A 14,066-nucleotide genomic window follows, 5' to 3' on the forward strand; every position below is an offset into this window, starting at 1 on the left:
ACTTGGAACAACCTAGAAAACTGCTTTCCTACAATCATTTGGAACTTGATCCACAAATACTTTATTACCGCTTATATTCCAAGTGCAATTTTCAGGCACTAGAGATATATCGGCAAACAAAATTGATAGCACACCCATGGCTGCCTTGAAAATGCACCCATCACATCCTTATCAAGGGGACAGTAACTGACACCAGGTGCAAAGGATCTAAAACCAATCCCCGACTTGACTTCTGTGCCATCTCCACACTTCCCTACAGCTGCTCTCAGTCAAGGATTAAGTGAGCAGGTATACTAAGACAAGACTCTTCTGGGAGACAAGACTCTTTTGACAGCAATGTTGGCTTGAGATATCCGCATCTCCTTTGCCAAAACTTTCTGAGAACCCTACTGTAACTGGAAGGCAGTCTACCTTCCTTTTCTCTCCTCCCCAGGGATCAGACTTGCAAGACAGTCTGATAGCTCTCCCAGCCTCTTCACCTCACTCCCCATTTCCCTCTACAGTTGATCCAAATGGATCAACTGTACAGCTTCTCAGAGAACCAAATGTAATGCACCAGCCCTCACTGAGCTTGCATCCTAATAAGGAAGACAGACAAGTTAAGAAAATAAATCAGGGGCACCTGTCTGGCTCAGTCAGGGCAGCATGTGAGTCTTGATCTCAGGGTTGTGAGTTTGAGCCCCACACTGGATGTAAAGATTACTTAATATCTTGGGGGGCCTGGGTAGCTCAGTCAGTTGGGCATCCAACTCTTGATTTCGGCTCAGTCATGATCTCAGGATCCTGAGATCAAGCCCTGAGTCGTTTTCTCTCTCCCTCTCCCACTGCCTCTCCACGCCCCCACTTGAGTGCGTGAGCTCTCTCTCTAAAAGAACAAATAAAATAAATTAACAAATAAGTAAAATCTTTCCAGTTTTTTTAAGATTATTTATTTATTTATCAGAGAGAGAGACAGACAGACAGAGAGAGGGAAAAGCAGGCTCCATGCAGGGAGCCCGATGTGGGATTCGATTCTGGGTCTCCAGGATCATGCCCTGGGCTGAAGGCAGCACTAAACTGCTGAGCCACCTGGGCTGCCCCAACAAATAAGTAAAATCCTAAAAAAATAATTATCGACTGGCAAAGGCATAGCATAAGTGAATTCTTTAGGTGTTCTTATCCTGTTAGTGGTGATGTTTGTAAGAATCTATACATGTGTTAAAACTCATAGGCAGCCCGGGTGTCTCAGCGGTTAGCACCGCCTTCACCCCAGGGCCTGATCCTGGAGACTCGGGATCGAGTCCCATGTTGGGCTCCCTGCATGGAGCCTGCTTCTCCCTCTGCCTGTGTCTCGGCCTCTCTCTCTGTGTCTCTCATGAATAAATAAATAAAACCTTAAAAAAAAAAAAAAAACCTTCATAGATATGTACACCAAAAAAGAGGGAATTTTGCTGTATGTATATTCAAAAGTAACTTAAAAAGTAGAAAATTATACTGTAAGAGCATTAAAAAGGAACTCACAGGGGCACCTGGCTCAGTCAGTTAAGTGTCCAACTCCTGGTTTCAGCTCAGGTAATGATCTCAGGGTCATGGAGCCTGCTTAAGATTCTCTCCCTCTCCTTCTGCCGCTCCCCCACCAAAATTAATTAATTAATTAAAAGTCTAAAAATAAAATCTTAGAAATAAAAGAAACAAAGATTTTCAAATAAGAGAAAAGGCAAAAATAAAACTCAAAATATTTACTAAATATTAAATTTACATTGGAAATACCAAAATGAACCCACAACTTTTCAAAAATTTTGTTTCTTAGCTCTATCCACTGAAAAGGCCCAAAAGTAATAACATTCTAGCAGCAATAAACACACCCAGTGCCCAGAGCTTAACTTCTAAATACTACTTCCACCTAAAAGAAATTAGACCTCCTTGGAGAAATGGTTGGACTCCAGGGTTTGGAACAGGACATGTGCAAGATAAATGTGGGCCTTCTAAGTAGTGCGAGAAAAAAAGAAAATACTTAAGGACTAATAGGAAGTGTGTCAACAGAACAAAGTACTTGGTTTAAAGGTCCTCCCACTGGCTAAATTTGGGATAATTTTAGCACCAAAGAGAATAATGAATGTAACTGACTGTAAGACCACACATAACAATCTGAGTCTCTGTGATCCTTAAAAATGGGGGGTAGGGGGACCTCTTCTTGCAAAAGAATGTCAACTAATAAAACACAAAACATAAAGAGAATGACAAAGTTTGAAATTCACTATTCTGGGGATCCCTGGGTTGGCTCAGCAGTTTAGAACCTGCCTTCAGCCCAGGGCGTAATCCTTGAGTCCCAGGATTGAGTGCCACGTCGGGCTCCCTGCATGGAGTCTGCTCCTCCCTCTGCCTGTGTCTCTGCCTCTCTCTTTCTCTGTCTCTCATGAATAAATAAATAAAATCTTTAAAAAAAAATTTTCACTATTCTTCAATTTCCAGTGTAATAACTGATTCACGCAAGGCTTTATCAATGGATGCTGAAATCATTAGGTAAATGGCGTAGGTTAAACAGGATAGGGCAGCCCCGGTGGCTCAGCGGTTTAGCGCAGCCTTCAGCCCAGAGCGTGATCCTGGAGACCCGGGATCATGTCCCGTGTCGGGTTCCCTGCACGGAGCCTGATGCTTCTCCCTCTGCCTGTGTCTCTGTCTCTGTCTCTCTCTCTCTCTCTGTCTCTCATGAATAAATAAAATAAAATCTAAAAATAAATAAATAAACAGGATATTAACAAATTATTTACTATTTTCACAGAGAAAATATTCCTTTAAAATGGTGAGAGATGACAGTCACTACCTTATTTAAGTGATACATGGAACAGTGGACAACCTAGCTTTGTGTGTCCCCTGATGTGATACAATATGAAACCTACAGCATTACCAATGAAACATTCTGCAAATAAATGTTAATTCTGATGTCTAGACCCAACTTCCAGCTAATAGGAAATATAAATGAATATAAGAAACAAGTTAAATTCACCATAAGAAAACAATGTGACTAACCCAGCATGTGGAAGAGTTTGCAAAATGGTTCAGAACTCTTAAAAATAAATAAATTGGAGCTCCTGGTGGGCTCCGTTGGTAGAGCATGCAGCTCTTGATCTCAGGGTTGCAAGTTTGAACCCCACATGAGGTGTAGATCACCTAAAAATAAACTCTTTAAAAAGAAAGCAAGCCAGCCAGCCATGAGAGGGGAAGGATTAGCAGGGGATAAAGGATTATTACAGAATAAAAGCAACTAAAATATATAAAAACAAAAATGTAGGGGCATCTGGGTGGCTCAGCCACTTAAGCATCTTCCTTCAGCTCAGGTCATGATCTCAGAGTCCTGGGATTGAGTTCTGCATTAGGCTCTCTGCTTAGCAGAAAGCTTGTTTCTTCATCTCCCTCTACCTGCTTCTCCCTTTCCCTCCCCCTGCTTGTGATGTCTCCCTGTGTCAAATACATAAATATTTTTTAAAACATATTTTATTTATTTATTCATGAAAGACACACACACAGAGAGAGAGAGAGAGAGAGGGAGAGACACAGGCAGAGGGAGAAGCAGACTCCCCGCAAGGAGCCCGACTTGGGACTCGATCCTGAGTTTCCAGGATCACACCCTGGGCCAAAGGCAGCACTAAACCGCTGAGCCACCTGGGCTTCCCCATAATCTTAAAAAAACAAAACAAACTATAATGTGCCAATCTTGATTTTGAAAAATGACAGTTTGGGACAACAGGAAAATCTGAAAATGGTTTGGATACTAAATATTATAGAATTACTGCTAATTACGATTAATTACATTTTAAAAAGTATATAAATCAAATTGGGTAAATATGTTACCAATTTGTGAATACAGATGGGAAAGTATAGTGTTTATTACACTGTTCTTTCAACTTTTCATAATGTTTGAAGGTATTCGAGGTAGCCAACTTATCTGAATGTGACTCCAGGACAACTGGATTTCTCTGTGTAGTCACCTTCAGCCAAAAGGACCTAGCCATCCAACCCTGTAAACTGATCCTATAGCACTCATACCCCACCCTCAAAAAACTCTGCTTTTGGCCAGATGTTTGCTGCAGCTTTACTCATGGTGCCAGTCTCACCTTTTCTGAGAAGCCTTTCCTACCTCCACAGGCAAAGCAAGGCTCATCCTTCCTTGGGCCTATACACATTCCTTCCCTTAGTCCCACACATTCCTCTAAAACCAGACCACTCTAGCCATAAGCAGGTCCCTCTGTCCCCCTAACAAGATCTGTTTTCCTGCCTACAACAAAAATGGGCAAGGCAGCATTCTATTCACTGCTTGACACAAAGCTTATTAAATTACCACAGGAGTAAATATGTAAAATATTTGGAGGGCCTCTGTCCCATAAGGCTGTGGGGAAGGGTCCCTTTTCTCCTTAAGTAGGGTTAAAAATCAAAATCAGCCTTTGAGGATCAATGTTGGGGCTGCCACAAGCTGGCAGTCTTGTTTTCCTGCTTTAGACATCTGTAGTTGCTGGGAGTTCACACTTAATCTATACCAAGCATGCTGACCCCACAGTCAGACTAGAATCTGAAATGGCAGCACCAGGCACGAGGGTCCTGGCCCTCCTTGGATAGTGCCAGGCTCTCATGAGCTGATCCTGGCCTGTGTTGCCCCAAAAGTAGCTTGGCCCCCTGCCTGCTCCATAGGCAACACCTAACAAACACACCTAAACAAGGTCCAAACTGGACTACAAAGCACAGGGTGGTGGGGAAGAGCAGTGACTGAGTGGGTGCTGGAGGAGCACCACATGCAATCAGGACAAGGAGGTCAGACCTGACACTTGGTACACGAATCATAAGCACAAGCCCTGCTTCTAAGTAGTTAGCTGTACCTAATCGGACAGCTCAGGCTGTAAGTGGGAAGCTTTCTATTAGTGCCAAATAATATTTTATGAAGTTTTCAAGTTCTAACAATTTTTCTTCACTGACAAAAGTTCTGAAAGCACCTTATTTTGTTCTAAAGGCAATAAACCACTTTCTGTGGAACTGTGAAAGAAAAATTGGAAGCAGGGACATCTGGGTGGCACAGTCGGTTGAGGTTCCAACTCATGATTTTGGCTCAGGTCATGATCTTAAGCTTGTGAGATGGAGCCCCAAGCTCCATGCTCAGCAGAGTCTTCTTGAGGTTCTGCCTCTTTCCCTCTCCCTCTAATCCGCCCACTAGAGCTATCTCTCTAAGAAATAAATAAAATAAATCTTTAAAAAAAAAACTGGAAACAAAAAGTTCTAAAAGTAGAATAAGGGCAGCCCTGGTGGCACAGCGGTTTAGCGCCGCCTGCAGCCCGGGGTGTGATCCTGGAGACCTGGGATGGAGTCCCACGTCGGGCTCCCTGCACAGAGCCTGCTTCTCCCTCTGCCTGTGTCTCTGCCTCTCTCTCTCTCTGTGTCTGTCATGAATAAATAAATAAAATCTTAAAAAAAAAAATAATGATCTGAAACATAGTTTATCCACTTAAGAGAATAGACATGTTTTACATTATGCTATCATAATAACTAAAAAAGTAAAAGAATATGTAAAAATCTTATGTACACTCAGATCATGCCTGTTTTATTTTTATTTATTTGGGAGAAAGAGTATACACACACACGCAGAGAAACAAAAGGGGAAGGAGATAAACAAGGAGACTCAGACCTGGACTCAATTCAAGAGTCTGACACTTAACCAACTGAGCAACCCAGGCACTCTATGCCTATTTTATTTTAACAGAATTTTTTTTAAGATTTTTTTTTTATTTATTTATTCATGAGAGACACAGAGAGAAAGAGAGGCAGAGACACAGGCAGAGGGAGAAGCAGGCTCCATGCAGGGAGCCTGACATGTGACTCGATCCCGGGTCTCCAGGATCACACCTCAGGCTGCAGGCGGCGCTAAGCCACTGTGCCACCGGGGCTGCCCTTTTAACAAAATTTTTTTAAAGCAATCTCTACACCCAACATAGGGCTCACGGGGATCCCTGGGTGGCTCAGCAGTTTGGCGCCTGCCTTTAGCCCAGGGCGCAATCCTGGCATGGAACCTGCTTCTCCCTCTGCCTGTGTCTCTGCCTCTCTCTCTCTATCATGAATAAATAAATCCTTTAAAAAATATATTTTAAAAAAAAACATAGGGCTCACACTCACAACCCAAGATCAAGAGTCATATGCTCCACCTACTGAGCCAGGCAGCTGCCCCGTGATCATGCCTTCTGTATATATAAGCAATTACAAAAAAGACTACCTTGTTAAGTTGGTAGAATTACAAGTAAGTTTTTCCTGTATTACTTACTATTTACTATATAATGCTATATTACTAGCATACTTGAAAAAAATATAAGATAATTGACTCAAGAAAAATAAAATAGAACAATAACCAAGTATTTGAGGGATGCCTGGGTGGCTCGGTCAGCTAAGGGTCTGACTCTTGATTTCGACTCAGGTCATGATTTCAGGGTTGTGAAATGAAGCCCCACATCAAGCTCCACACCCTGTGTGGAGCAAGCTCAAGATTCTCTTTCTCTCTCTCTCCCTCTGCCCTCCCCCCCCACACACACACACACACACAAATAATAAACTTTAAAGAAGTATTTGATTTGGGAGACTAAAATTTAATAAATAAATAAAATATTTTTTAAAAAATTATTTTTACAAAAAGGGATACTGGCAAGATTTAGGAAAGCTTCAAGAAACTTCCCAGATGGGGGGCCTGGGTGGCTCAGTCAGTTAAGCATATGACTCTTGGTTTCAGCTGAGGTCATTATCTCAGGGTTCTGGGATCAAGCCCCACATCAGGCTTTGCACTCAGCACAGAGACTGCTTTTCTCCCCAACCCTCTGCTCCTTCACCTCCCTACGCTATTCACATATATTCTCTAATAAATAAAATCTTTTTTTTTAAGATTTTAAAATTTATTCATGAGAGACAGAGAGAGAGGCAACCGCTGAGCCACCCAGGCATCCTTCAAATAAATAAAATCTTTAAAAGTAAAAAGAAGCTGTTTCAGAGAGAAAAAAAAAGAAGACTCTCACTTTCTAAGAATTCTAGAACAGACTGAAACTAGACAAAGATAGTGCAAGAAAAGATCAAAACCAAAAATACTAATGAACATGGATACCAAAATCCCAAATAAAATAATAGCAAACTGAATCCCATAATTTATTTTTTTTAATCCCATAATTTAATATATATTTTATTATTATATTATACATATATCATGTATTATATTTATGGCCTAATAGGGTCTATCCAGGAATACAGGCAAAAACTGTTCAACATTAAAAAATCGACTAATGGGGAAGCCTGGGTGGCTAAGTGCTTGAGCGTCTGCCTTGGGCTCAGGGCATGATCTTGGAGTCCCAGGATTGAGTCCCACATGAGGTTCCCTGCATGGAGCTTGCTTCTCCCTCTGCCTAGGTCTCTGCCTCCCTCTCTCTCTCTCTCTCTCTCTCTCTGTGTGTCTCTCATGAATAAATAAATAAAATCTTAAAAAAAAAAAAGAAAATCTACTAATGTCATATACCATACTAATACACTGAAGAAATAAAAATGTATACAGTCAAGTAATTAGTTGTCCAGAAAGCATTAGATAAAATTTAACAGTCATGAGCTATCTCTCAGGCTAGGTGAAAAAAAAAAAAAAAAACAACCAACTTCCAGCAGCAAGAAATAAACAGGAAGAAACTACCTTAATCTGATTAAAAAATCTACCATGATCTTAACATTAAACATGATACTTCAGTGAAGAACCTTCAAATGGGCTCCTATTAATCAAACAGTAAGACACTGGAGACTACTATCACCACAACCATTTAACACCGTGCTAGTGTGGTCCTGGTCAATGAAACAGGAGAGGCATGCCTGGGTGGCTCAGTGGTTGAGCGTCTCCCTTTGGCTCAGGTCGTGATCCCAGGGTCCTGGGATTGAGTCCTGCATCCGGCTCCCTGCAGGGAGCCTGCTTCTCTCCCTCTGGGTATGTCTCTGCCTCTCTGTGTCTCTCATAAATAAATAAATAAAATCTTAAAAAAAAAATGGGAAAGAGGGGCGCCTGGGTGGCTCAGGTGGTTAAGCATCTGCCTTCGGCTCAGGTCATGATCCCAGGGTCCTGGGATCAAGCCCCCCATCAGCTCCCTGCTCAGAGGGGAGTCTGCTTCTCCCTCTCCCTCTGCCCATCACCCACCACCTTGTTCATGCTTGCTCTGTCACTCTCTCAAATAAATAAATAAAATCTTTTTAAAAAAATGGGAGAGAGAGAGAAGGAAAGAAAAGGGAGGGATCCCTGGGTGGTGCAGCGGTTTAGCGCCTGCCTTTGGCCCAGGGCGCGATCCTGGAGACCAGGGATCGAGTCCCACATCGGGCTCCCGGTGCATGGAGCCTGCTTTTCCCTCTGCCTGTGTCTCTGCCTATCTCTCTCTCTCTCTCTCTCTCTCTCTCACAAATTTAAAAAAAATAAAAAAAATAAAAAAAAAAAGAAAAGGGAGCAAAGGAAGAAGGAAGGAAAAGAAATGAGAGGCATAAGGATTGGAAAGTAAGAGGCAATATATCTATTTGCATATAAATGACAGTCTATGTAGAAAACCCGAAAAAGCTAGTAGCTCAAGTATAAAAATGCAGCACAAGTTTCTGGATACAAAATTAGCATACAAAACCCAACAGCAATAAACCCTTACATATCCACCAGTCATGACTACTTTTGCTTCCTCTATCCTCCCATCCTTTCCTCCCTTCATATTACCTTTGAAGCAAGTTCCAGACAATATATCATTTTTTTTTGTTTTACAATATATCATTTTATTCATAAATGTCAGTATACAATCTCTAAAAAATGAGGACTTGTTAAAAAACATAGCTGTACCACTTCCATTCCTGAAGAAGTTAACAATGCTCGGGACGTGTGGATGGCTCAATCAGTTAAACATCTGCCTTCGGTTCAGGTTATGATCTCAGGGTCCTGGGATCAAATCCTGAGTTGAGCTCCCTGCTCAGTGGGGAGCCTGCTTCCCCCTCTCCCTCTGCCTCTCCCCGTTTTTTTTTAAACTTATTTATTTATTTATGATAGACAGAGAGAGAGAGAGAGAGAGAGGCAGAGACACAGGCAGAGGGAGAAGCAGGCTCCATGCCAGGAGCCCGATGCGGGACTCGATCCTGGGACTCCAGGATCGCGCCCTGGGCCAAAGGAAGGCGCCAAACCGCTGAGCCACCCAGGGATCCCCTTTCCCCCTGCTTTTATGTGCTCTCTCTCTCTCATGCGCTTTCTTTTTTTTTTTTTTTTTTAATTTTTATTTATTATAGTCACAGAGAGAGAGAGAGAGAGGCAGAGACACAGGCAGAGGGAGAAGCAGGCTCCATGCACCGGGAGCCCGATGTGGGATTCGATCCCGGGTCTCCAGGATCGCGCCCTGGGCCAAAGGCAAGCGCCAAACCACTGCGCCACCCAGGGATCCCCTCTCATGCGCTTTCATATAAATAACAACTTTTTAAAAAAGTTAACAATGATGCTTTAATATCATTAATTGATATTCAAATTTCCAACAATCACATAAATGTCATAAATGGTTTTTTTAGCAGTTGCTTTTGAATTATGATCTCAGTAAAAGTTCACACGCCGAATTTGGCCAAAAACAACAAAACTCAATAGCATTACTACACACCACCAATAACCAAAGAGAAAATGTAATATAAAAAGATCCAGGGACAACTGGGTGGCTCAGTAGGTTGGGCATCTGACTCGATTTTAGCTCAGGTCATATCAGGGTCATGGTGTCAAGCCCCATGTGGGACCCTGTGCTCAGCAGAGTCTGCTTCAGATTCTCTGCTCTGCCCTCCCCCCACTCACAAATATTCTCTCTCCCTCCTTCCCTCCCTCTCTCTCTCCCTCTCAAATAAATATAAATAAATATAAATATAAATACATACACACACACACACACACACACACACACACACAATCTTTAAAAAAAACGACCTGGGCAGCCCGGTGGCCCAGTGGTTTAGCACCACCTTGGGCCCAGGGTGTGATCCTGCAGACCCAGGATGGAGTCCCACATCGGGCTCCCTGCATGGAGCCTGCTTCTCCCTCTGCCTGTGTCTCTGCCTCTCTCTCTGTGTGTCTGTCATTCATAAATAAATAAACAAACAAATAAATCTTTTTTAAAAAATACAATAAAAATATTAAAATAAAATTCACGTTATTACTTTTAAGATTTTATTTATTCATGAGAGACACAGAGAGGCAGAGACACAGGCAGAGGAAGAAGCAGGCTCCCCAAGGGGCACTAGATGTGGGACTCAATACGGCACTCCAGGATCATGCCTGGAGCCAAAGGCAGATGCTCAACCCCTGAGCCACCCAGTCTCCCTAAAATAAAACACATTAAAAGTATGTAACATTGAATGTCAATTATACTTCAATTACGATAACAGTAAAGATTGAAGAATCAAATAAAATAAAGCACAAAGATGCAAAATCTGTCTTAACAGCTATCAAGACTTTTTTTTTTTTTTAAGATTTTGTTTATTTATTCATAGAGACACAGGAAGAGGGAGAGAGAGAGGCAGAGACACAGACAGAGGGAGAAGCAGGCTCCATGCAGGAAGCCTGATGTGGGACTCGATCCTGGGTCTCCAGGATCACACCCCAGGCTGCAGGCAGCGAGCACTAAACCGCTGCGCCACCGGGGCTTCCCAAGACTTACTTTAAAGCAATATGAATTAGACAATGTGTTGCTAATTGCACTAGAGTAAATATAAACTAATATAATAAAGAGCTAAGAATAAATTCACGTTATGGGACTTGATACATAGAAATGGTACTACAGATCAGTGGGGAAAGAATGGACTGTCCTATAAACTATGTTGGGGCAACTGATTTTATATAGTGAATAAAAAAGATCAGACCAAGTTCATCCCATACATAAAATCAATTCTAGGTAGATAAAGATCAAAATGTGAAAAGCCAAACTTAATACTTTTAGAAGAATTTAGGAGAGGATCATGTGCCATAAAGATACCAGAAACAAGCTGAAAAGTCAAGCCACAGACTAGCAAATTTCTGCAGGGATCCCTGGGTGGCGCAGCGGTTTAGCGCCTGCACGATCCTGGAGACCCGGGATAGAATCCCACGTCAGGCTCCCGGTGCATGGAGCCTGCTTCTCCCTCTGCCTCTCTCTCTCTCTCTCTCTATCATAAATAAAAATAAATAAATAAATAAATAAATAAATAAATAAATAAATAAATAAATAGAAAATTTCTGCAACACAAACTGACGAAGAATTGGAATCCATAACATATTACTAAAACACTAATAAATCACTAAAAAAAGACAAACAATCCAATAGGAAAATAGTCAAGAGCAAGTCACAGAACACATGTATTGAAAAATGCTCGATTTCACTAGACAGTATGCCTAGTGAAAGTTTCATAACCAACAGACTGGCAAAACCAGAAAGTCTATAAAAAGCAAGGATTGATAAGGATATAGAAAAACAGGAAGTTTTACACACTACTGCACAAGTATAATTTAGAAGAAGCATTTTGGAGATAAAACTTGGCAACTTCTAGTAAAACTGAAAATGTATATATCATATTACTCAACAAATCCACTAGAATAGGGCTTATCAAACAACAGTTCCATGACCCATTAGATTATAAAATAATGATTCTAAACCAGCATTTGTGGATATGTTCAGGAAACATACATACAACATAGAGGGAAAACATCAGAATGTAATGCATGTACTAAAGGTTAAGAACGGTTTCTAAAAATGTTTGCTTCCATTAAATTTATATGTATACATGGATGAGTACTATACTGGATTTAAAATATATTTACTATAAATTACCATAAAAAAGTTTGAAAGCCACTGTCTAAGAAGTATTGCAAATGGACACACACAAAAAAATCATTTACAAAGATGTTCACAGTAGCACAGTTTTGGATTTTAAAATTTTATTTATTTATTCTTTTTAGTTATCTCTACACCTAACATGGGGCTCAAACTCACAACCCCAAAACCAAGAGTGGCACACTCTTCTGTCTGAGCCAGCCAGGCACCCCAGCAACACTGTATTTAAAGTGAAAAACTAGAGGAGTGCCTGGCTGGCTCAGTACAGAGAGCATATGACTCTTGATCTCAGGGTTATTATTTCAAACCTCACACTGGACCTATTGCTTACTTTAAAATAAATAAAGTGAAAAACTGGAATCTAAATGTGTATCAGTAGGATAAACAAAATATTGTATATTCTTTTTTTTTAACATGGTATATTCATACAATGCAATTCTATATTAAAGTTAGGATGAATATCCTTCATATCAGTATGGATAAGTTACAAAAACATAAGCTAAAGAAAAGAAACAAGCAATATAATACCACTTATATTAACTTTTTTAATACCTAAAGTGATTCTATTATTTATAAATACATATATAAATAAAAATGTAAAATCATGGACAGAAAGGATACAACCAACTTCGGAATGCTGGTTGCCTCTATAGAACTCAGAAGGGGAACTGAATTGGAAAGGTATAAAAGATACTTCCATTAAATCAGAAATGTTTTATATCCTCAATTTTTTCAACATATATATAATAAAACAAAAATGTTTCATTTATTGAGTGACATTTATTAAGTTATTTATAAATCTTGTTAAATTTTTACATACTAATTCATTTTATTAATATTTATTTGAGTGATAAGTACACAGATTATTAAACGGCTAGCCATACTTTTTTACTTTTTTTATAGTCTAATGTTTTTCCATATTTAAAAAGAATTCTTTTGATTAAACTGTCTTAAAAAAGGGCTGAGGGAAAACAAAAAGGGAAAATAATCACAGAGAACATAAACAGCCTAAAACAACTAGATGAAAAATAAATAAATAAATAAATAAATAAATAAATAAATAAATAAAACAACTACGTGTTCAAAACATCCATAATTCATATATCAAATCTAGCCCCAAAAGGCAGCAGAGACATTTTGGGCTCCGGTCATTTCCCTGCTTCTTTTTCCCCTCTTTCCTCTTCCTATACCCCAAGAACTGGTCAGCCTATTTTGAGAAAACTCCCCAAAAGGACTACACTCTTCCTTATGAAAACTCAGGTTTGAGTTCTGAAACCCCCACCTTTCCCTTAAGCATCAACAAATGACCAAATTCTAGGATGCCCTCAACAACAACCATCATTTTACAGTTGGTAAAGAAGTCCTTTCTCCACATATTCTATTCTTTGATTTTCAGAAAAACTCTGAGGTTGATATTACTACTACCCACACATTTATAGATGAAGCTGATGCTCAAAGTAGCTAATTACCTGCCAGAGGTCACAAGTCAATGACAAGTCAGGACTACAACCCCTCAGCCTCTAAATTTAATCACCCCTACAGAGTGAAGACTAAATTTCAACCATAGCACACACCCAGAAAACAGGAGAGATTGTTCACAATACACAAACAAATCCCATCTAATCCCTTTCATTCTTCTATCCTTGATCTTTCCTTTCTTCTTCCAGATAGGCAGCCAAGAGCAAGAAAGATGCTACTTTTAACTCTTCCTTGCCTTGTAGCCATCCATGCTTCTTTTTCCCAACACTTCCTCACCCAAACAGGCAGAAAGGGGAAACAAGTATTAACAGTAGTCACTGGATGGTCTCCAGGACAGAGGGAAGCACCAAAAAGAACGGGCATTTCCACAGCTCTAGGCTTAAGTATCCTTCTACCTTCCAAGAGTCAGGGAGCAAGAAAACACTAGAGAAAGGCCCAGGCTACCCCTCTTTACCAGTGCTAGCAAAAATCCTTTACTGAAGCAACTTAATTAGCAGAAAAATATAAAAGTACCAGTTTTTTAATCGGTCCCGGGCTTCCAACTGGGCTCCCACTTCAAAGCTGATTCCTCGTCTGTTAGGTGGATGCTTTGTCATTTTCAGTCATCAGCAGGGCTGCCTTTATTCTCCTGAAAAAAGCCAATTAAATATTTATGAAACTTAGGCAAAGTCTGCCCAGAGTGTAGCATCACTCACTACACATAAAAGACAAACAGGCATTATTCAAAACAAAAAGTTCCAGGAAACCCTGCCAGTG

The 14,066-nt window shown here is 40.5% G+C and overlaps 1 protein-coding gene and 1 non-coding gene across 5 annotated transcripts in view; one reads left to right on the forward strand and one right to left on the reverse strand.

Annotated features, from left to right (window-relative positions):
* PHF20 (PHD finger protein 20) overlaps positions 1-14,066 on the reverse strand; it is a 149,203-nt gene that overhangs the window by 111,497 nt on the left and 23,640 nt on the right. For 2 of the 4 annotated variants that reach the window (XM_041732612.1, XM_041732613.1), the window contains exon 2: positions 13,824-13,938. In XM_041732612.1, coding sequence (XP_041588546.1) covers positions 13,824-13,906 — 83 coding nt within the window. In that variant the 5' untranslated portion in view covers positions 13,907-13,938. Of the gene's footprint in view, positions 1-12,452; positions 12,547-13,823; positions 13,939-14,066 lie in introns of those variants that run through there. The other 2 variants (XM_041732614.1, XM_041732611.1) reach the window with 1 other exon arrangement.
* LOC121478498 lies at positions 4,349-4,482 on the forward strand. Its single transcript, XR_005984503.1, has one exon.

This window comes from Vulpes lagopus, chromosome 18 (assembly GCF_018345385.1).
Source record: "Vulpes lagopus strain Blue_001 chromosome 18, ASM1834538v1, whole genome shotgun sequence".
In the NCBI taxonomy this organism is placed as follows: Eukaryota; Metazoa; Chordata; class Mammalia; order Carnivora; family Canidae; genus Vulpes; species Vulpes lagopus.